Source organism: Theropithecus gelada, chromosome 5 (genome assembly GCF_003255815.1).
Source record: "Theropithecus gelada isolate Dixy chromosome 5, Tgel_1.0, whole genome shotgun sequence".
NCBI lineage: Eukaryota > Metazoa > Chordata > Mammalia > Primates > Cercopithecidae > Theropithecus > Theropithecus gelada.
Genome location: NC_037672.1, coordinates 71,196,519 through 71,220,822, shown reverse-complemented (window position 1 = coordinate 71,220,822; position 24,304 = coordinate 71,196,519). Strand labels below are relative to the sequence as shown.

Genomic DNA, 24,304 nt, shown 5'->3' with positions numbered 1-24,304 from the left:
AGCAAGACTCCCTCTCCCAAAAAAAAAAAAAAAAAAAAAAAGAGGCCGGGCGTGGTGGCTCAAGCCTGTAATCCCAGCACTTTGGGAGGCCGAGACGGGCAGATCACGAGGTCAGGAGATCAAGACCATCCTGGCTAACACAGTGAAACCCCGTCTCTACTAAAAAATACAAAAAACTAGCCGGGCGAGGTGGCGGGAGCCTGTAGTCCCAGCTACTCGGGAGGCTGAGGCAGGAGAATGGCGTAAACCCGGGAGGTGGAGCTTGCAGTGAGCTGAGATCCGGCCATTGCACTCCAGGCTGGGTGACAGAGCGAGACTCCGTCTCAAAAAAAAAAAAAAAGAGAGAGAAAAAAAAAGTAATACCAAGCCACATTTTTCAGCTACAGGAAAAGCAGCAAGCCTTGCAACCAGGAAGATGCCGTCTTACTATCCAAAGATAACACAGAAACACTACATATTTTCTTCTCTACCATCCCCAAATTAATACAAGTTTCATTTTAGAACTTTTGTTCAAATCTATTGAGACTCAGTATCTTACTGCCACACACGTTTATAATGTCTTGGGCATTGGCTTGGAAAGGTAATCCTCTCATGTGGACAAAATGCAGAGAAGACATAGTTCCAAAATCAGCAGCCTCTGGAAGCTTTTCTGGCACCTCCTTAGGCAATTCTGAGAGGTGGAACAGAAAGCACTGTTAAAACATAACAGCTTCAAGGGTTATTAACAGATTCTAATTAGGTATGACTTCTATGTCCAAATCCTCAATTCCTCTTAAGAGCTTTAAAAGCCAAAAGGATCTGAAACTTCTGCCACTTAACAAATATCACCTGAACACCCATAAGCACTGAATGCCTCAGACCACTACCAGTTTAAGAACTTACCCCTTTCTGTAACATCAGAGAGCAGATAAAATGATTATGAATTAAACCCTAAAAGAGACTTTCTAGATTATAGGTACTAAAAAGAAAAAAAGGAACAAAGGCTGGGCATGGTAGCTCACACTTGTAATCCCAACACCATGAAAGGCTGAAGTAGGAGAATCACTTGAGCCCAGGAGTTCGAGACCAGCCTGGGCAACACAGTGAGACACTGTCTCTACAAAAAAAAAAGACGCCAGGTGCGGTGGCTCACGCCTGTATTCCCAGCACTTTGGGAAGCTGAGGCAGGTGGATTACAAGGTCAGGAGATCGAGACCATCCTGGCTAACACAGTGAAACCCCGTCTCTACTAAAAATGCCAAAAATTAGCCAGGTGTGGTGGCAGGCACCTGTAGTCCCACCTACTTAGGAGGCTGAGGCGGGAGAATGGCATGAACCCGGGAGGCAGAGCCTGCAATGAGCCGAGATCCGGCCACTGCACTCCAGCCTGGGCGACAGAGCAAGACTCCATCTCAAAAATAAATAAATAAATAAATAATTAAAAAAAGAAAAAGAAAAATAACTTAGCTGGACATGGTGATGCATGCCTATAGTTCCAGCTACTCAGGAGGCTGGGGTGGAAGAACTGCCTGAGCCCGGGAGTTCAAGGTTGCAGTGAGCCATGATTGTGCCACTGCACTCTAGAATGGGCCACAGAACAAGACCTTGTCTCAAAAAACTATATATATACATACACACACACACACATATATATATAGTGACAAGATAATCCCAGGGTACCAGTTTAAAAAGTATTTATCAAACTTAAAAGATTCCAAATGTTGCTCTGAGTTAGGAATCAAAGAAATAATTAAATCCAGAAGCAAACAAAAATCCTTACTTCTGGTGGGCACAGTGGCTCATGCCTGTAATCCCAGCACTTTGGGAGGCAGAGGCGGGCGGATCCCCTGAGGTCAGTAGTTCAACACCAGCCTGGCCAACATGGGGAAACCCTGTCTCTACTAAAAATATAAAACCTAGCCGGCCACAGTGGCAGGCACCTGTACTCCCAGCTACTTGGGAGGCCGAGGCAGGAAAATGGCGTGAACCCAGGAGGCGGAGCTCGCAGTGAGCGGAGATCTCCCCACTGCACTCCAGCCTGGGCGACAGAGCAAGACTCTGTCTCAAAAAAAAAAAAAAAAAATCCTTACTTCAGTCAATATTCCTGCTCATTACCCAAATCTTCCCCCATCTTAATTTAAATATTGACATTTTACTTCCTTTTATCACATTTTTACTACCCAGCTTTTGATATAATAATAAAAATGATTAAATTAAAAACCTAGCAAAATAATTAAGTCTTTCTGCATATACTCAAAGCATGTACTATACTCAAAGACCTATTAAATCTGTAGGCCTGGTGTGTTGGCTCACACCTGTAATTCCAGCACTTTAGGAGGCTGAAGCAGGTGGATCACTCGAGGTCAAGAGTTCCAGACCAGCCTGGCCAACATGGCGAAACCTTGTCTCTACTAAAATTATAAAAATTAGCTGGGCATGGTGACATGCACCTGTAGTCCCAGCTACTCAGGAGGCTAAGGCAGGAGAATCGCTTGAACCCGGGAGGTAGAGGTTGCAGTCAGCCAGGATCGCACCACTGCGCTCCAGCCTGGCAACAGAGTGAGACTCTGTCTCAAAAAAAATATTTTTTTTCCGCAAAATCCAAAACATTCAAGATAGAACCAATGAGTCTCAAGAAGAGACAGGACCTTACCTATTTCCTTCTCATTTTCAAAAGCTGTCATGGGTCGAATATCCTCATTTACTTCATGTTCTTCAAAGACCATTTCTGGCTCAGTTATATACTTAGCAGTAGGAGAAGATGCGATTTTCTTTCCCTTATGAGAACCAACATGTGTTCGAACTTCATTCCTTCTGCTTGGAAATATCTCGATGTATCTATGTCAAAGAAAAAGTGAACAGGCACAAATGGTGCAAAGTAATTTTATACTGAACTCACTTAAAATAAACATGTATACATTATATTTCCAACAGCTTATGAAACACAGGTGTCCACACAGGTGTCCAAAGATAACAGGTAGGGAAAAGTAATAATGGATGCAGATAGTAGCCCATGAAAACATAAAACAGTAGGTCACTGATTTAAGTTTTTGCACCAAGGTAACACTTTTTCTTCATACACATTTTAACAATATTTTCTACTCTGTTTTGCTTCATGAGAACTATGCTTACGTTAACTGTGTACACAGAGAAAATTAATCTCATAAGGGTTTTTTAAACAGCTGGTTAACAATCTCTTGAAGCCTTGAAATTCAATTCTGTGCAAATTAATCACATCTGTATAAGATATTAAAAGTCACAGTAAAAGAAGAGCTAACTTCCCAGAACTTCACTAAAAGGCTAATGAGAATTCAAGAACTAAGTATCAATTATGACTTGCTATCACTGTGGAGGGGACTATCTATTAAACCCAAGCTTCTGGAACAATTTTTTTTTTTTTGAAACTTGGGTTTCTTGCTGTCACCCAAGATGGAGTGCAGTGGTGTGAACATGGCTCACTGCAGCCTCAACCTCCTAGACTCAAGTGATCTTCCTGCCTCAGCCTCCCAAGTAGCTGGGGACTACTGCCGCCTGCCACCACACACTGCTACATTTTGTATTTTTTATTTTTGTAGACATGGGTTCTTGCCATGTTGCCCAGGTTGCTCTTGAACTCCTGGGCTCAAGTGATTCTACCCACTTCAGCCTCCCAACGTGCTGGGATTACAGGTATTGGCTACCACACCCAGCACAGTTTTCTTTTTCTTAACATGGCTTTCTAAACTAAGAGTTATAAAAATAGCTTGTGTTTACAAATCTATAAAGATTAGATGTGCACTACTTCTTTAAAAAAAATCTTTGAGCCTGGACAACAAAGTGAGACACTATCGCAACAAAAGTTTTTTGTTTTTTTTTTTTTAATTAGCCAGGAGGCCAGGTGCAGTGGCTCACACCTGTAATCCCAGTACTTTGGGAGGCTGAGGCAGGTGGTTCACTTGAGCTTAGGAGTTTGAGACCAGCTTGGGCAACATGCAAAACCCCGTCTCTACAAAAATACAAGAATTAGCTGGGTGTGGTGGCATGCACCTGTAGTCCCAGCTACTTGGGAGGCTGAAGTGGGAGGACTGCTTGAGCCCAGGAGGCTGTGGCCTCCTGCAGAGCTGCAGAGAGCTGTATCACTCAACTGCACTCCAGTGAGGTTAACAGAGTAAGGCTCTGTCTAAAATTAGCCAGGCATGGTGATGCATGCCTGTGGTACCACCTACAGGGAAAGCTGAGGTGGGAAGACTGCTTGAGCCCAGGAGGTCAAGGTGTTTGTGCCACTGCACTCCAGGCTGGGTGACAGAGCAAGATCCTGTCTCAAGAAACTAAAAAACCTTTGAACCACTTCTATCAGTAGATCCTGAAACACTGCCTTTGGAATGGCTATTTTGTTTACTTCAAAGGAGCTGATTTAAAAGGCCAGAAAACAGCAAAAAAAGTAACCCAACAGTGATTTAACATTTGACATTTTAAACTGTACCTCCAAAACTAAAGTTAAAACACAAACGAACCCACTTATCATCATGTGCATCATGATGTGATGTCAACATGAGATACTGTACAAGACAACTGATCTAATTTCTTCAAAAGTCAATTGCTTTTAAAAAGAGGGAGGGAATAAGTAAGGGGGATTTGCTCTAGTTTAAGAGAATCAGTGGTCAGGTGCAGTGGCTCACACCTGTAATCCCAGCGTTTAGGGAGGCCAAAGCGGGAGATCACTTGAGCCCATGAGTTTGAGGCCAGTCAGGGCAACACAGCAAGACCCCACCTACACACACACACACACACACACACACACACACACACACACACAGAGCGAGGTGTGGTGGCACATGCCTATAGTTCTAGCTAGTTGGTAGGGTGAGGCGAGAAGACTGCTTGAGCCCAGGAATTCAAGGCTGTAGTGAGCTATCATCACGCTACTGCGCTCCAGCCTGGGTGACAGAATGAGATCCTGTGTCTTAAAAGAAAAAAATACACAGAGAACTATGGACATAACAATCAAATGCAGTGTGTAGACCTTATCTGGATTCTGTTTCAAAAAAGATATTTTTGTCCGGTGCGGTGGCTCACACCTGTAATCCCAACACTTTTGGAGGCGGAGGTGGGTGGATGACTTGAGTCCGGGAGTTCTTTTTTTTTTTTTTTTTTTTTTTTGAGACGGAGTCTCGCGCTGTCGCCCAGGCTGGAGTGCAGTGGCGCGATCTCGGCTCACTGCAAGCTCCGCCTCCTGGGTTCCCGCCATTCTCCTGCCTCAGCCTCCTGAGTAGCTGGGACTACAGGCGCCCACCACCGCGCCCAGCTAATTTTTTGTATTTTTAGTAGAGACGGGGTTTCACTGTGGTCTCGATCTCCTGACCTTGTGATCCGCCCGCCTCGGCCTCCCAAAGTGCTGGGATTACAGGCGTGAGCCACCGCGCCCGGCCGAGTCCGGGAGTTCTAGACTAGCCTGGCCAACATGGTGAAACCCCGTCTCTACTAAAAATACAAAACTTAGCTGGGCGTGGTGGCGCATGCCACTAGTTCCAGCTACTCAGGAGGCTGAGGCAGGAGGATCACTTGAACCTGGGAGGCAGAGAGAGGTTGCGGTGAGCCAAGATCACGCCACTGCACTCCAGCCTAGGCAGCAGAGCGAGACTCCGTTGCCAAAAAAAAAAAAAAAAAAAAAAAAAAGGATATTTTTGGTATAAATGGAAAAATATTATGAACTGTTATTAGATAACATACTATTGATAACGGTGTAGATATAACATTGAAATTATGTAAAAAAAATTTTTTTTTACAGATGTATACTAAAAAAAACCAGATGAAGCAAATATAACAGATGTTATATTTTATATATAAATGTGTTAATCTAGCTGCTCTAGGTACACTGTCTATGGGTTAGTCCTGCTCCACAAGGAGCAGTCAAAAAAAAATTGTTAATCTAAATTATGGGCATTTGATGGCTCACTACACTACTCTCTCTACTTTTCTATGTTTGGATAACTTTACAGTCATATTACAGCACATTCATCAAAATGACTTGATGTGTGACACTTGTGCATCATTAATATCTGCTTTACTCACCGATTACCAATTTCTTCCCTGTGTTTCAACAGGGCTTGGTTGGCCATTTCTGGTTCTTCAAATTGCACATAGGCTTCCCCTGTTTTTCGTCTCCCTCTGTAGTCCATCACAAAAGTAATGTCAACTATATTCAGTCCTAGAACACGAAAAGAGTTTAGTGCTACTAGCAGGTTTTTTTATCCTTAGAATTAACACCATCATTCAAATACTAATAAAATTTTTATTCTGTTTTGCCAGTCCCAAAACTGAATACATGCTTGATAGGAAAAAATTTATTATGCAGTCAAAAGTCAGTAACACCTACATACCCATATCTCCAGAATAGGTAGGGTCCAAGAAGCCCACTCAAAACATACAATTCTCCCCATCTTTTTTTTTTTTTTTTTTTGCTGTTAATTATATACTAGGAAACAACAGAAATCATAGACTTCACTGTTAATGGTTCTAGGAATTAGATAATACCTTTAAATTATATAAATTGTTATTGTCTTACACAAATATAGCCAATTATGAGAAGTTACTTCCTTCAATAGTAAAACCCTCACGAAATTATTTTGAAATCTGACTTCCCTCCTAAAATCTGCCTGATAGAAAACACATATAAAATCTATAAATATTAGAAATTTAAGTGAAGAGCTCTCCCCTAAAGAACCTAATATAACTGCATGCTATTGCCCAGAAAGAGGCTCATCTCAGATATAGAAGATAACAAGGGGAAAAAGATATGAGCTCCCAAGCATAATATAACTGCAAAGTACCTGCAAAGAAATCTACAATGTCTTTCTCATTGCAACTGTAAGGAAGTCCTCTCAAACGAACCACACCATCATTTACCACAGGTGAAGATTTGACCTGCAAGCTCTTCATTAAGGCATCCACATCTTCATTGTTTATCTCATACACTACGAAGAAAAAACACAAAAGGGATGAAAATTTACATAACAAAGGAACAAACCCATTTAAAAATATCATTACAACTTGGTGGGTTATCCAAGAATTCAAAAACTAATTCTTTTAATCTTTATGCACTTCTCTAGAGAAAATAACAAATGACATTTATCGCATATTTACCATGCAGGCATAACTTCTTTAATTCTCACAGCTTGTAAGATACTTGTCAGCCGGGTACAGTGGCTCACGCCTGTAATCCCAGAACTTTGGGAGGCCAAGGCGGGTGGATCACCTGAGGTCAGGAGTTTGAGACCAGCCTGACCAATATGGTAAAACCCCATCTCTAATAAAAATACAAAAATTAGCTGGGTATCATTTGCCTGTAGTCCCAGCTACTTGGGAGGCTGAGACAGGAGAATTGCTTGAACCCAGGAGGTAGAGGTTGCAGTGAGCTGAGATCACGCCACTGCACTCCAGCCTGGGTGACAGAGCGAGACTCCATCCCGAAAAAAAAAAAAGATTAACTTGGTCAATATTCTCATAAGAAAGTTTATCTATGTTTTATTCTCACAACCTATAAAAGAATGCATTCATACAATCTAAATACTTCATTATTAAGGATCAAACAAAAACTGCCTTGAAAAGTATAAAACCTAATGCAATGAACCCAAAATGTCAAAATCTGACTTCACATACCTTCCACATACCGCTGGCCCATGTACATGCGGTGCTTCTCTAAGGCTTTCTGCACATCCTGCTCTGACTCCATTTCAATTAAGGCATCACCCCTTCGTTTCCCATCTCTATTTAGGAGGAAATGTATTCCATTCTCACCGTTGCGGATTCTGCAGTCTAAAAGTGTATGAGCAAAATCAATTGAAAACAGAAATCAAACTTTTAGCTCAATTATGTAAGTCACGAGAATGCAATTTTCCAACAAACCAGGAAACAAGTGTCATATTCCTTACACAAATCCCCATCTCTTAAGCCATCCAAACACCAATAAGAATTTAGTCTCTAAAACCTTCCAAGTAGAAAAGATAAGCAAATCTTAGCACAGAAGCTTATGATCTCCTTCTTGATCATTAAATGGCAAATAAGGATAGGCCCAACACAAAATTCATTATTTCTATTCCAATGTTTCTACAATCACTTAAGGAAATACAATATAGTTAAATTCATACATAAGTGTCTTCCTTTAAAATCATATCCATAGGACTCTAAAGTATTTCCTCTAAGAATAATTTTATTACCATAATTTAATTTTTTTTTGTTTTTGTAGAAAGGGGGTCTCATTTTGTTGCCCAGGCTGGTCTTGAACTCTTGGGCTTAAGTAATCCTCCCACCTTAGCCTCCCAAAGTGCTGGGATTACAGGCATCAGCCACCACGCCTAGCCTTTTTGCCCTTTTCATACTGCATACTTTTTATAATGGGAGTAAGTCCAAGATGTAAGTGGCCAAGTGGCTTTAAAAAATGTTTGACCAGGCTCACTCCGGGCATACTGCCTAGGAGTTACTCCTGCTCCACAAGGAGCAGCTAACAAAATTAATGAAATAGCCAGGCGTGGTGGCTCATGCCTGTAATCCCAGCACTTTGGGAGGCCAAAGTGGTGGATCATCTGAGGTCAGGCGTTTGAGACCAACCTGGCCAACATGGCGAAACCCTGTCTCTACTAAAAATACAAAAATTAGCCAGGCATAGTGGCAGGTGCCTGTAGTCTCAGCAACTCAGGAGGCAGAGGCAGGAGAATCGCTTGAACCCAGGAGGCGGAGGTTGCAGTGAGTCGAGACTGCGCGAGACTGCACTCCAGCCTAGGTGACAGAGCGAGACTCCATCTCAAAAAATAATAATAAATAAATCATAGTCAGATACAGAAACTAAAAAAAAATCCCAGATACATAAACTCTCCAAACATGGTACTAAGAGAACTTTATTCCTTGATACTAAGTGACCTTCTATTCTAAATGTCTGTATTACATAAATAGTCACTCTTAATTCCATATTTCCACTGACAGGCTTGACTTTTTGATATGTATATGTTAATACCACAGAGAAAAATAATTTCAAACCATGCAATTTTGTTTTTTAACTTTTATTCAGTACATGTACAGGACTGTTACACAGGTAAACCATGTGTTACAGGAGGCTTGGTATACAGATCATGTAGTTACCCAGGTAGCAAGCATAGTACCCAATAGCTTTTATTTTCTTTTTGAGAAGAGTCTTTATCTCTGTCGCCAAGACTGGAATGCAGTGGTGTGATCTCAGCTCACTGCAACCTCCTCCTCCTGGATTCAAGCGATTCTCCTGCCTCAGCCTCCCGGGTAGCTGGGACTATGGGAGCATGCCACCATGCCTGGCTAATTTTTTTTGTATTTTTAGGAAAGATGGGGTTTCACCGTGTTAGCCAGGATGGTCTCGATCTCCTGACCTCGTGATCCGCCTGCCTCGGCCTTCCAAAGTGCTGGGATTACAGGCATGAGCCACTGCACCCGGCCCCGATAGGTATTTTTTAATCCTCTCCCCCACCCTCCAGTTGGCCCTGGTGTCTGTTGTTCCCCTTTATGTCCATGTGTTCTCATTGTTTAGCTCCCACTTGTAAGTGAAAATATACAGTATTTAGTTTAATGTTCCATGTTAGTCTGCTTAGGATAATGGTCTCCAGCACCACCCACATTGCTGCAAAGGATATAATCTCGTTCTTTGTTATGGCTGCATAATATTCCATCATACCAGCCAGGCGCAGTGGCTCAGGCCTGTAATCCTAGCACTTAGGGAGACAGGCAGATCATGAGATCACCAGGTCAGGAGATCGAGATCATCCTGGCTAACACGGTGAAACCCCGTCTCTACCAAAAACACAAAAAATTAACCGGGCATGTTGGTGATCGCTACTAGGGAGGCTGAGACAGGACAATGTCATGAACTCAGGAGGCAGAGCTTGCAGTAAGCCAAGATCGTGCCACTGCACTCCAGCCTGGGTGACAGAGCAAGACTCTGTCTCAATAAATAAATAAAATTCCATTATACTATGTAGTCTTAACATTACATATTATAAATTAATATATAACATTAATTATATTATATATTTACATATAATCATATATTATATAGTATTAACTAAACATAATTACATATAATTATATATTATATAATATAAAACTTATGTTACATATAAATATTAACATATCACTAATAATTATATAATTAATTATATAATAAATGTATAATTATTAATATATTAACATATTAATATATTAAAATACAAATTATATGTATGCTATATATAATTATATATATTATAGGCCTGAGCCTGTTATATATGTAAAAGTTAATAAATTATATATTATATTACATATATTAACTAATTATAACGTTAATATATTCATTAATGTTTATATTAATTACATATATCAATTATATATTAATATATTAGCATTAAATAACTTTTGTTGCATTCAAAGTCTTTATATATATGTAAATTGAGACAGTCTCACAGTGTTGCCCAGTATGGTATGGAATTACTGGCCTCAAGCTATCCTCCCACCTTGGCCTCCCAAAGTGCTGGGATTACAGGCCTGATCCACTGCCCCTGGCCCAAAGTCTTTCAATTTGTTACATACTGCAAACAGTACACATGGTATCACTTGGTACATGCAACCAACCAGAAGGAGACAGTTCCCAACCATCAAAAAGGAAGCTGACAGTGTAGTCTGATGTGGATTTGTAGCACTACCTTTTATTCAGACAAAATCACATACTTAAAATATACCTATCTGCTTGTGAGAAACAATATAAGGGAAAAAAATAAATAAATAAAACATACATAAAATATACCTGAGAAAAAGTTAAGCACATCTTCCATAGTGCATGACCAGGGCAGTCCTTGAGCTCGAATGAGATAGACATCATCCACTTCCTCTTCTAACTTGGATGGGGCCAATTCATACTCAGGCGGTGGTGGAAGGTCTTCCAGGTAAGTAGTTTTGGACTCCTTCCAAGGGAAATGAAGAATTGTAAAAATAGTTACATTTACAGGTAAAAAATGTAAAAAAAAAAATTGTTAGAAAATGTTTATTCTACAAACTAATATTCTAGATATTATTTCAGAGGCAAAAAGTAAACTTCACCAATCTAACCCATCCTGTTTTGGCTTCAATTGTACATCCAAAAGCCGTAAGCAGGTATATCCTAAAGGTTTGGCAGGACATAAATTTCATGCAGGGTTTGTTTTAAAATTCATGGACCCCAAATTATAGCTAACAATAGTGTAGTTAAGGCAACACAAGAAAGGTCCCAACAATTTGACAAATATTTGATTGCCCCTACACACAGTGTTTGCCCTCATCTGAAATAGCTATCTAGAATACGACAAGCATACAAGATGAGACGCTGAGTGCTATAATATACAAAATACTACAGGAATTCAAATCAGAGGACTAACAGAAGAATCAGGACGTGACATGAGATCGGCCTTGAAGGAAGGACAGAATTGTTAGAAGGATATAAAAGATAGGATATTCCAGTTTGAAGGTGAGAGAAAGAAGCAGTACGACCAAAGGACCATTTGAAAAACAGCAATTAATTTCAATTAATTCCGTTTAAATTAGGAGCCAAAGAAGGTGACCTGGCAAAAGGAAGCTGGTACCATAGAGCAGAGGGCCTTGAGTGTGGAGCTCAATGTGTCTTCTTCACTTGGTAGGCAAAGGGAATTTAACAAAAGACACTGAGGACTGTGTAAATCAACAAGATAGGATGCCTTGGGAAGATTCCTCTGTCAGCTGGTATGCCAGATCAAGTGATTAAGGGAAAGATCTTAAAGGCAACAGCAGCAGTGTGAGGCTAAAGACTTGTAAAGTCTCTTTTATCGGATTAGGTAAAACTGGAATTTAGTAAGAATCCACCAAGCACTACAACCATAACCTAAGAAGACAACTCAGGCTTTAAGACTTGCACTCTACTGGGCTAGGTGCGGTGGCTAACGCCTGTAATCCCAACACTTCAGGAGGCCAAGGTGGGCGAATCACGAGGTCAGGAGTTCAAGACTAGCCTGGCCAACATGGTGAAACCCCATCTCCACTAAAAATACAAAAAATTAGCCGGGTGTAGTGGCGTATGCCTGTAATCCCAGCTACTCGGGAGGCTGAGGCAGGAGAATCGCTTGAACCCGGGGGCTGGAGGTTTCAGTGAGCTGAGATCTCGGCATTTCACTCCAACCTGGGCTACAGATCAAGACTCCGTCTCAAAAAAAAAAAAAAAAGAAAAAAAAGACTGCACTCTACTGGACTAAGGACAGAGATATCTTTGTACTATCAATCATTTTTTTTTTTTGAGACGGAGTTACGCTCTTGTCGGCCAGACTAGAGTGCAACGGCGCAATCAGCCTCCCGAGTAGCTGGGATTACAGGCGCCTGCCACCATGCCCGGCTTTTTTGCGTTTTTTAGTAGAGATGGAGTTTCACCATGTTGGTCAGGCTGGTATCGAACTCCTGACCTCAGGTGATCCACTCGCCGCAGCCTCCCAAAGTGCCGCGCCCGGCCCTATCTATAATTTTCATGAAGGCTTAATGTTTAGTTTTAAGGAACAAATGTAAGCAGTGTCTAACACATAGATGCTCTACAGATACCACTGCCTCAATTTCACAGAAAAAAAAAGAGAAGCTAGCTCACAAAGGTTTATTAGAGATTGTTTTGTTGTGGTTTTTGTAGACAACTTTCCCTATTTTTCCAGAATTCCATAAGCATCACAAGCTTTTACAGAAAAAGGCAGCGGAAAGTATTGGGCCAGGATTCTAATCAATTAGCTCAGCCACTGGCAGACAGCAGCCATGCTGATGAGCCTCCCAGTCTCCCTAAGTTAAAGGAGAAGCACAAATTGAATTCAGATAAATATGACCCAAAGAATCAGGGGCTGGGTAGTTAAAAAGTGTGCAGACACTTCCCAGATGCCACATAACAATAAGAGAAAGGTTCATCTACAAGACACAAAATATTTGCAATCTGAGTTAAGCACATACCGACTTTTCTAAAAAATAAAGAAAAAATGGAAAGGAAAACATTGTAAATTCATTCCTGGGACCCCAGGAGTCCCAGTTGAGGACCCCAAATTGTGTCCTCAACCCTCAATGCTCCCTCCCCTTCACCCCCTCCCACCAACAGCTAAACCTCCAAACTGCTTTCCCAGACGAGGCGACACACAGTCCTAAAAGACCTTCTGTACGAGTGGAGTTGCAGAGGTGACCTTCAGTAAACCGGGACAGCTCGTCTTTCCCTGGGGACAGGACAGGGAAGGGCGCGATGGGGACAGGTTCCTTCCCTACAAGCCAGCCCACGCAACTGTGTGCGCGCACCTTCTCAGCCGCGGCCGACCGAGAGGCGCCGAGGGCCGCCCAGGCCTAGCGCTCAGGCTGCACGGAAACCCCCAACCCTCGGCAGGCTCCGGCCTCGCAACTTCACAACCTGCTGGTGGAAAGCAAAAGGGATGCGAGGTGGGCGCGTCAGCAGCCTCACGAAACCTACCATGGGCCCGGCGGGGAACAAGGCCTCAACATTCACCCCAGCCACACTTAAACTGCCCAACAGACCCAGAATCGAGGGGAGAACAAATCAAGGAGAAAACCCGACGCCTAGGAGAGCTTCCCTTGTTCCGGGGCCCAATAGGAGCACAGGGCGGACGGGGGAGGGTGTGCGGCGCGAGTCGCGGATCCCCGGGTGCGCCAGCGAAGTGCACACGGAGGGGCGCGGGGGCGCGTGCGCGCAGCCCGGGAGGGGTCTAGCGCCAGGTCCCTAGCGGCGCCCACGTACCTGGCTGTAGCTACGCGTCGGGCCCGCGGCCGCCGCCAGCGACTGCGGCAGCAGAGGGGCACGGAGGGCAGGGTAGGCCGCGGCGGCCGCCGCCGCGGCAGAGGTGGCCACAGGGGAAGGCCCCGCCAGCCTCCCGGGAGGCACAGGCCCGGTCTGGAGGCCACGCGTCTGGGAGGCAGCGGCCGCGGCGGCCCCGAGCAGCAGCAGGAGGCGGCGGCGGCCCGAGACGCCCGACGGGATAGAGCCAGCGGCAGAGTAGAAGGGCAGGCAGGCGGCGCCAGTGCGCCGGCAGCTGCTGCAGTTACAGCCGCAGCCCCGGAGCAGCGCCCCGAGTACCCAGCGCGTGCCGGCCATGGACTCCGGAGGCTGCGTGGAGCCTGTAGGCAGCTGCGGCTGCAGCGCTAGTGGAGCGGAAGTGGAATCCAGGGCCGGTTGGGGGTGGGGGTGCCGGGAACATGCGCCGCGGGCACAGGGGGCAGCGGTGAGTCGAAAGAGGCGGAGGAGACCGCGACGCTCCGCCCAGTCTCCGCCCTTAGGGCGGGGCTGCCCATGGCTTGGGAGGGGCCCCGGGAAGCGGGTGCAGTCGATTTGCTCTTTTTTCAGGCGGGGTAAACTGAGGCCCAAAGAAAGTGAGGCTTGGGGCCGGGCACAGCGGCTCATTCCTGTAATCCTAGCACTTTGGGAGGCCGAGGTGGGCGGATTTCCTGAGCTCAGGAGTTTGAGACCAACCTAGGCATCACGGTGAAACCCCGTCTCTACTAAAATACAAAAAGTTAGGCCGGGTGTGGTGGCTCACGCCAGTAATCCCAGCACTTTAGGAGGCCGACGGAGGGGGAGCGGATCACCTGAGGTCAGGAGTTCAAGACCAGCCTGGCCAACATGGTGAAACTGTGTCGCTACTAAAAATGCAAAAATTACCCGGGTGTGGTGGCGGGCTCCTGTAATCCCAGCTACTCAGGAGACTGAGGCAGGAGAATCACTTGAACCCGGGAGGCGGAAGTTGCAGTGAGCCGAGATCATGCTACTTCTCTCCAGCCTGGGCGACATAGTGAGACGCCATCTCAAAAAAAAAAAAAAAAAGAGGGCCATCCTGCTCTGGGTAGAGCCGAGACCTATAGCACAGGTCTGTGCCACCCCAAGATGTGCCACCGAAACCCGTGGTGTGAACGGCTAAAGAACCCTTTCTGAAAGGAATTGTGATACTCTGGTTATAAAAAAAATCGTTGGGATAATATCAGAGATTTGGTACCCCCCAAATTTGAGATATGTGAGGAAGGAGAGCATTCTTTGTTGTTTTAAAATGAAATACAGACACGGCGTGGTGGCTCATGCCTATAATCCCAGCACTTTGGGAGGCTGAAGTGAGAGGATCACTGGATCCCAAGAGTTGCAGACCAGCCTGGGCAACATAGGGAGACCCCGTCTCTACAAAAAATTAAAAAAGCCGGGCATGATGGCCTGGGCCTGTAGTCCCAACTACTTGGGAGGCCGATTGCTTCAGCCCAGGAGGTAGAGGCTGCAGTAAGCTATGATTGCCACCACTGAACTCCAGCCTGGGTGACAGAGTGAAACCCTGTCACTAAAAAAATAAAACATATATATTTATTATGTACTGATCACGCGCATAACAAAGGTGAATCCTCCCCTAATGAAACTGTATTCACAAGGGAACACAGAGATTTGCGCGCGCACACACACACACACACAGACTGGTTGTGCAGCTTTCCTCCTCCTGAGACCAGGACCTGTCAAAGACAAGCAAAAGGAAGTTGTTAGAGTAAAAAATAAGAGAAAGCTAGTATTTTTAAAAACTTCTTACTGTGGAAAATATCAAACAGAAGAACAGAATGAATTTCCAGAACTTCATAAATTGTCAACACTTTTCAATCTTGTTTCATCTATCCCCTGCCACCATCTTCCAAACCTTATTGTCTTTGCTAGAATATTTTAAAGCAATGGGTATTACATTTAAAGTTTGACTTGTTTAACCTGTACTACTTTTAGGTAAGGAAAGTTCAGTATTTCTTAGAAAACCCTTTCCCCAACCAAAAAACAAAGAACAAGAAAAAAATTGATAGACTTGGCTCTATGAACCTGCAGTATCAAAGAGAAGGGGGCTCAGTTTTCTCTTTTGGGTTAAAATACAGTCCAACAGAGAGTATTGTCATTTTTGTACAAAAACAGGGACAAAAGAAAAGGCAACAGTGCAAATACTCCATCTTCCAGGAAGGGAGGCTGGGATGCCTTAGTGTTAAAATGACAAAAGAAAAGCCCAGAGCAGGAACCATGATCCCTCAGAGGAGTCCCAAAAATGTCCAAGACAGCCTCGCTGGGAGAGGGGGTGTGGGAAGGGCAGGCCCCCAAGAGAGAGGTCCCCACATCCTCTGGCTAGAGACTAGGCCCAGGCCCCACTCATGCCACCAGCCTTCACCTCCCTTTGGGGTAAGAGCAGGTGCTGAGGTGAGGCTGGTTTTTGTTCCCCACTACTACTTTGTGATTTGTTCTTGGATACCTGGAAAGGGGCCAATTGAGGCCTCAGGGGTTGAGGCCCCTCTGAACTGTGGTTCCTAGGAATGGGCTTGGACATAGAAGCCACTGGATGTCTCTTCCCTGAACAGTAATTTTGTTTGTCAGTAACCCTGTAACTTCACAAGGAAAACAAAGAACAGGCTAGTCTTCCCCGCCCCAGCCAAAAAAGAGAAGGGGGTTTCTTTATCTGCAAGATTTGGGAATCCTAGAGTTACTTATGTATTTAGAGATAGGGTTTTGCTTTTTTGCCCTAGCTGGGGTGCAGTGGTGGGAATATGACTCACTGTAGCATTGACCTCCCGGGTTCAAGTAATCCTCCTGCCTCAGCCTCCCAAAGTGCTTGGGATTACAGGCATGAACCACCACGCCTGGCCTATTTTTCTTCTCGTAAGCCTCCCTTTTAAGAAGGAAAATGGGTTAGCCCTTCCTAACAGATCATCACTACAAATAACAGGTTGCTGATGTATTAGAGACTCTGCCTATATTTACTCTTGCCCTCATTTTCTTAATAGCAGCAGTCGTCATCTATAACATAAAAATCTGAGTGGATTGGAAACTTAAATAGATAGAAATTCTGTACTTTATAATCAGGAGGGTAAATAATAAGAGGCAGCCTGGGCAACCTGGCAACATCCCGTATCTACTAAAAACACAAAAAAGTAGCTGGGCGTGGTGGCACCTGCCTGTGGTCCCAAAAAGTCATACACTCTCTCGCAGCACAAACTAACCCTAAAACCGGAGTCCGCAAGGTTGAGGCTTCAGTGAACCGATATCGCACCACTGCACTCCAGCACTCCAAGGTAACACCTGCCAACCTCATGACAGAGACCCTGTCTCAAAAGTAAATAAATAAATAAAATTAAACTATAAGAGGTCATTGGTTTGGACTGAGCTCTTCTACTAGGCCCAAAAGACCAAATCAAAATGAAGTTACTCACTTTCCACAAGACCAAGTTGAAACTAAGTTTATTTGACCTTCTGAGTAATCAGGAGAGACAGATAAAGGCCAAATCCTCGAACAGACCCGTGGTAGCTGGCAGGATAAGGAAGTCCCCTCTGCTTTCACCTTTATAGGGAAAACACCTGAAACAACCAATCTGCTTTGTGTTCTCTGTTTTTACTTTCCTTGGCCCTTTTCTATCTACAAACCCAGCCTCCTTTGCTCAGCTCATCAAAACACTCACTCTACTTTATAGAATGAGATGTTTCTATTCTAGAATAGAAAATAAGTCAATTAAGATTTGTATGGGCCGGGCGCGGTGGCTCCCAGCACTTTGGGAGGCCGAGGTGGGCGGATCACAAGGTCAGGAGATGCAGACCACGGTGAAACCCCGTCTCTGCTAAAAATACAAAAACTTAGCCAGGCGCGATGGCGGGCCCCTGTAGTCCCAGCTACTCAGGAGGCTGAGGCAGGAGCAGGAGAATGGCGTGAACCCAGGAGGCGGAGCTTGCAGTGAGCCGAGATCGCACCACTGCACTCCAGCCTGGGGGACAGAGCCAGACTCCGTCTCAAAAAAAAAAAAAAAAAAAAAGGATTTGTAAAAGGCGAGGCTGGGCGCGGTGGCTCACGCCAGTAATCCCAGCACTTTGGGAGGCCAAGGTGGGTGGATCACCTGAGGTCTGGAGTTCGAGATCAGCCTTACCAACATGGAGAAACCCCATCTCTACTAAAAATACAAAATTAGCTGGGCATGGTGGCGCATGCCTGTAATCCCAGCTACTCGGGAGGCTGAGGCAGGAGAATTGCTTGAACCCAGGAGGCAGAGGTTGCCGTCAGCTGAGATCGTGCCAATGCATTCCAACCTAGGCGACAAGAACGAAATTCTGTCTAAAAAAAAAAAAAATTGTAAAAGGCACGTGCGGTGGCTCATGCCTGTAATCCCAGCACTTTGGGAGGCCGAGGCGGGCAGATCACTTGAGGTCAGGAGTTCAAAACCAGCCTGGCCAATATGGTGAAACCCCATCTCTACTAAAATACAAAAATTAGCTGGGCATGGTGGTGTACGCCTGTAATCCCAGCTACTTGGGAGGCTGAGGCAAAAGAATTACTTGAACCCGGGAGGCAGAGGTTGCAGTGAGCCGAGATGGCGCCGCTGTACTCTAGCCTGGGTGACAGAGAGAGAGACTGTCTCAAAAAAAAAAAAAGATTTGTAAACTAAATTCATTGTAATTTTGTCTTTTGACAGTTCTGGCAACCGACAAAGGGACCTGAAGGACACTGCTGATGACTTCTGAGACTCCCAGATGAATATCAGAGAAGTGCCACAGAGCCACAGATGCCTTTTGAAATCTTCGGTCTTCCTCATGGAGCCTCAAGAGTTATAGGTTAAGTTCCTCTCAGGTGGACTCCCCTTTTTCTTTTTGGCTTTTGAATTTGGGGTTAGTTTATGCTGTGAGGCAGTGCATGACCTTTTGGGGTTTGCAGCGGCTGACGAGTCATTGGCAAGAGCTGCAATTTTGTCTTGGCTGGGTGCGGTGGTGCATGCCTGTAACCCCAGCACTTTGAGAGGCAGGTGGATTGCTTGAGATCAGCTGGCCAACGTAGCAAAACCCCTTCTCTACTCAAAATACAAAAATTAGCCCGGTGTGGTGGTGCGCCCCTATAATCCCAGCTACTCGGGAGGCTGAGGCATGAGAATCATTTGTCTGTCTCAAACCAACAAACGAAAGAAACAACCAGAGAACAAAAATAAAAAACAAACAAAAAAAAGAGACAGGGGTCTGGTAATGTTTTCCAGGCCGGAGTACGGTGGTTATTCACAAGCACGATCACAGGACACTACTGCCTCAAACTACTGGGCTCAAGTGATCCTTCTGCCTTTGCCTCTGAGTGCCTGGGATTACAAGCGTGTGCCATTAAGTCTGGCTTAAGAGCTGCAGGTTTTTGGTTTGTTTTGTTTTGTTTTGTTGGTTTTGTTTATTGTTTAGTTGTTTACCTTACTCATGGACTCAGGTAACAAGGAGCTGCATTTTAAGACAGTGTTGTTCTAAGTGGTTATTCCTGCAGGAGGCATGAATTCTGCCTTTTGGAATCTGCTGGAATTTTAATTCTATCCTTTTTGTTATGTTTTCTTGCTTGCTTAGGTAGGAGAAAAAATCACTAGGTAAGTTGGTCAAGGGGATCTCAGAGCCAAAGCCACCATTTAACTAGTGGGCACAGTTCAGGTACTTAAGAGCTATTAGAGTGCTGGCCACTAAAAAATGAGACTCCCTGTTAGAATAAACTAGACGTGAAACAAGGTAGCACTTGCCATCCTCAATAAAATGTTTATGCAGTGAGGTACACTGTGAAAGAATTACACCACCCAACCCCATGATGTTTCCCTCTTAGGCTTTTTTTCCCCCCTCACCTTGAGGTGGAGTCTCACTCTGTAGCCCAAGCTGGAGTGCAGTGGTGCAATCTCGGCTCACTGCAACCTCCGCCTCCGGGATTCAAGCGATTCTCGCCTCAGCCTCCTGAGTAGCTGGGACTACAGGTGGCGCCATCATGCCTGGCTAATTTTTTTTGTATTTTTAGTAGAGATGGGGTTTCACCATGTTGCCCTGGGTGTTCTTGAACTCCTGAGCTCAGGCAATCAACCTGCCTTGGCCTCCCAAAGTGCTGAGATTACAGGTGTGAGCCATCATGCCTGGCCCCCACTTAGGCTTTTGTCTTGACTTTGAGAGATCCAAGAGTCAATGTAAAAATGAGATCCTTAATTTTTTTTTTTTTTTTTTTTGAGATTGGAGTCTTGCTCCGTTGCCTGGGCTCACTGCAACCTCCACCTCCCGGGTTCAAGCGATTCTCCTGCTTCAGCCTCCCAAGTAGCTGGGACTACAGGTGTGCACCACCATGCCCAGCTGATTTTTGTATTTTTAGTAGAGACCAAGTAGTTTCACTATGTTGACCAGACTGGTCTTGAACTCCTGACTCAGGTGATCCACCTACCTTGGCCTCCCAAAGTGCTAGGATTACAGGTGTGAGCCATCGCACCCAGCCAGATTCTTAATTTCTGAAGAAATGAATATTCCACCTTCCAGCTACACCTGACTTTTACTTGTATAAGGCCCCAGTAGCTGAAAACACTTACAAAGGTGGTGAAATCAGTGAAATCTTACTAAAGATTACTTGAAATTACAATGGTCATTATGTGGACCATTCCAGATGAGATGATACTTGACTTTTTTTTTTCTTTTTGAGATAGAGTCTCACTATGTCACCCAGGCTGGAGGGCAGTGGCGCGATCTTGACTCACTGCAACCTCCGCCTCCTGGGTTCAAGCAATTATCATGCTTCAACCTCCCAAGTAGCTGGGATTATAGGCGTTCTCCACCACACTCGGCTAATTTTGTATTTTTAGTAGAGATGGGGTTTCACCATGTTGGCCAAGTGGTCTCAAACTCCTGACCTCAACTGATCTGCCCGTCTCGGCTTCCCAAAGTGCTGAGATTAGAGGCATGAGCCAACACGCCAGGCTGATATTCAACTTTAAGAAGTGCGTTTAGACCAGGTATGGTGGCTTATGCCTGTAATCCCAGCACTTTGGGAGGCTGAGGCGGGTGGATTGCTTGAGCTCAGGAGTTTGAGACCAGTCTGGGCAACACAGTGAAACCCTGTTTCTACAAACATTTCAAAAATTAGCCAGGTGTGGTGGTGGGCACCTGTAGTCCCAGCTAGTCAGGAGGCTGAGGTGGGAGGATTGCTTGAACTCAGGAGGCGGAGGTTGCAGTGAGCTGAGATTATGCCACTGCACTCCAGCATGGGCTACAGAAGGAGACCCTGTCTCAAAAAAAGAAAGGGAAGTGCATTTAAAAATGAGGGTTCCTGACTGGGCGTGGTGGCTCACGCCTGTAATCCCAGCACTTTGGGAGGCCGAGGTGGGTGAATCACAAGGTCAGGAGATCGAGAACATCCTGGCTAACACAGTGAAACCCCATCTCAACTAAAAAAATACAAAAACATTAGCTGGGTGTGGTGGCAGGTGCCTGTGGTCCCAACTACTCGGGAGGCTGAGGCAGGAGAATGGCGTGAACCTGGGAGGTGGAGCTTGCAGTGGCTGAGATCATGCCACTGCACTTCAGCCTGGGCAACAGAGTGAGACTCCGTCTCAAAAAAAAAAAAAAAAAAAATTAGGTTTCCTGCTGGGCATCGTGGCTCTAACCTGTAATCTCAGCACTTTGTGAGGCCAAAGAGGGATAAATACTTGGGCCCAGGAGTTCAAGACCAACCTGAGCAACATAGACCACACTTCTATAAAAACTTTGAAAAATTAGCTGGGCATGGTGACATACCCCTGTAGTTACTAGCTACCTGGGAGGCTGTGACGGGAGGATCTCTTGAGTCCAGGAGTTTGAGGCTGCAGTGAATTCTGATCACACACCACTGCACTCTAGACTGGGCTACAGAGCAAGACCTTGTCTCCAAAAAAAGAGAGAGAGAGTTCCTGAATTAGACCCACCCAGGGATGCCTATGGATATGCAGAACCTTCTAAAAAGATTTCAAAATTTTTTCTTGCTTCTTTTAAAAGACTTATTACAAAAGGCAAGTGAAAAGCTTAAGTAATTAATTGATAAGAAAAATGGAAACTGCCAACCTTTTTGCTTAGTTACTATCACACCCCAAAGACAAAGAGAAAGCAAGAAAAGTGTTTTTTATAAAACGTAGACCCTCAGGTCAAGCAGTTTTGCTTTTTTTTTTCAGAGTTTTCAATGTTAGAGTCCAGACATAGAAAATGATTTGTCTGACCTATTTGTTAATGGACTCCACCCTAAACTCAGTAATCCAGTTAAGAAACAGAAGCAAAATTGAAAAGCCACCAATCTGACTAAATTATTATCCAGAATACAGCATTCTGGCATTCAGCTAGTTTTTTTGTTTGTTTGTTTGTTTGTTTTTAAGACAGAGTCTCCCTCTGTTGTCCAGGCTAAAGCGCAGTGGCACGATCTCGGCTCACTGCAATCTCCGCCTCCTGAGTTCAAGTGATTCTCCTGCCCCAGCCTCCTGAGTAAGCAGCTTGGATTACACGTGCGCACCACCACGTCCAGCTAAGTTTTGTGTTATTAGTAGAGACAGGATTTCGCCATGTTGATCAGGCTGGTCTCAAACTCCTGACCTCAAGTGATCCACCTGCCTTGGCATCCTAAAGTATTGGAATTATAGGCGTGAGCCACTGTGCCCAGCCTGAATTTTTTTTTTTTTTTGAATACCGAATGCTTCACAAATTTGCATGTCATCCTTGTGGAGGGGACCATGCTAATCATCTCTGTATCGTTCTAATTGCAAGCACCAGATTTTTTTAAATTTTTAGTTTTTTTTAGAACCAAGTTCTTTTTCTGTCACCCAGGTTGGAGTGCAATGGTACAGCGTAGCTCATTGTAACCTCAAATTCCTAAGCTTAAGCGATTCTCTTGCCTCAGCCTCCCAAGTAGCTAGGACTACAAGCACACATCACCACACCTGGCTAATTTTTTAAAAAATTTCTTGTAGACACAAAATCTTGTCATATTGCCTAGGCTGGTCTTGAACCTCTGGCCTCAAGTGATCCTCCCACCTCGGCCTCCAAAAATGCTGGAGTTATAGGCCTGAACCACCTTGCCTGACCTCAAATCAGACTTTTAACCATAGCCATTTTAAGTCCACAGTTAATTATCTTATTCTCATGCTGTTCTGAAACCTTTTTTTTTTTCTTTTTTGAGGCAGAGTCTCACTGTGTTGCCCAGGCTGGAGTGCAGTATCATGATCTTGGCTCACTGCAACCTCCACCTCCCTGGCTCAAGGGATCCTCTGAGTAGCTAGGACTACAGGTGTGCACCACTACGCCCAGCTAATTTTTTTTTTTTTTTGTAGAGATAAGGTTTCACTGTGTTGCCCAGGCTGGTCTCGAACTCTTAGGCTCAAGCAGTCTGCCCACCTTGGCCTCCCAAAGTGCTGGGATTACAGGCATGAGCCACCTGCCCAGCCCTTCTGAGAGCTTTTTGCAAACAACTGTAATCCTAAAGTGTTGTGTCTTCAAGAAGATTCATGGGAAGTGTGGCCCGATGCAGTGGCTCATGCCTGTAATCCCAACACTTTGGGAGGCCAAGGCAGGTGGATCACCTGAGGTCACAAGTTCAAGACCAGCCTGGCCAACATGGTGAAACCCTGTCTCTACTAAAAATACAAAAATTAGCCAGACATGGTGGTGTGTGCCCATAATCCCAGCTACTCGAGAAGTTAAGGCAGGAAAATTGCTTGAGCCTGGGAGATGGAGGTTGCAGTGAGCCAAGATCATGCCACTGTACTCCAGCCTGGGCGACGGAGGGAAACTCCGAAGATTCATGGGAAGTGTTAAGGAAAACAAAACGAGAAGGACTCCGTACTTCCATATTTGAGTCCTTGTGGATGAACTGCAACCTAACTTAATAAGTAGACAAAATTGAAAACCTAACTTAGAAGTTATAACAATAGTGCCTATAACAATAGCTGAGTCTTAGCCAATGCCAGTACAGCTATACTTCAACCATTCATACACTGCTGAGTGTTCAGACTATATTCAAATAAGGCAAATGCCAAGCTGTAACTAATTCAGCTTTTTCTGAGCCTCACTTCCAGTTTCTGTACATCACTTCCTTTTTTTTGTCTATAAATTTCTTCTGTCCATGAGACACCATTGGAGTTTCTTTGAATCTGCTGCGATTCTGGGGGCTGTCTGATTCGCGAATCATTCATTGCTCAATTAAACTCCTTTAAATTTAATTCGGCTTTTTCTTTTAACAGAAGGATAGAGAGGACTCTGACAAATAAATGTAGGTTTCTGATAACTTTAAGATCATACCACTGAACTAGGTAGAAATTTCCAGAACTCTAATGAAGAAACTGATGGGTTCGTGAGCTGCTAACCAAGATCAAGCAGAGCAAAAATTAATTACATGGGATTAAATAAACTGATGAAGAAGAATTATGGGTTTTTACAGCATTTTTATTTGAAATATTGCAGGTTTTTTGTTTGTTTGTTTGCTTGTTTTTGAGACAGAGTCTCGCTCTGCTGCCAGGCTGGATGGAGTAGAGTGGCACGATCTCGGCTCACTGC

General features: G+C 44.5%; 1 protein-coding gene and 1 non-coding gene across 3 annotated transcripts in view; both read right to left on the bottom strand.

The window, feature by feature from the left end:
• The window catches only part of GRSF1 (G-rich RNA sequence binding factor 1), a 21,313-nt gene extending 7,123 nt beyond the window's left edge, over nucleotides 1-14,190 (bottom strand). The window contains exons 1-7 of one of the 2 annotated variants that reach the window (XM_025385220.1): nucleotides 13,727-14,190; nucleotides 10,760-10,916; nucleotides 7,618-7,773; nucleotides 6,789-6,932; nucleotides 6,031-6,166; nucleotides 2,633-2,817; nucleotides 549-670 (exon numbers count right to left, since the gene is read on the bottom strand). In XM_025385220.1, coding sequence (XP_025241005.1) covers nucleotides 549-670; nucleotides 2,633-2,817; nucleotides 6,031-6,166; nucleotides 6,789-6,932; nucleotides 7,618-7,773; nucleotides 10,760-10,916; nucleotides 13,727-14,080 — 1,254 coding nt within the window. In that variant the 5' untranslated portion in view covers nucleotides 14,081-14,190. Of the gene's footprint in view, nucleotides 1-548; nucleotides 671-2,632; nucleotides 2,818-6,030; nucleotides 6,167-6,788; nucleotides 6,933-7,617; nucleotides 7,774-10,759; nucleotides 10,917-13,441; nucleotides 13,581-13,726 lie in introns of those variants that run through there. The other variant, XM_025385221.1, reaches the window with a different exon arrangement.
• An 8,244-nt stretch (nucleotides 14,191-22,434) lies between these two features.
• On the bottom strand, nucleotides 22,435-22,539 carry LOC112625568. Its single transcript, XR_003119656.1, has one exon. It is a non-coding gene; the product is annotated as a U6 spliceosomal RNA (small nuclear RNA).
• Between the last annotated feature and the right edge of the window lie 1,765 nt (nucleotides 22,540-24,304).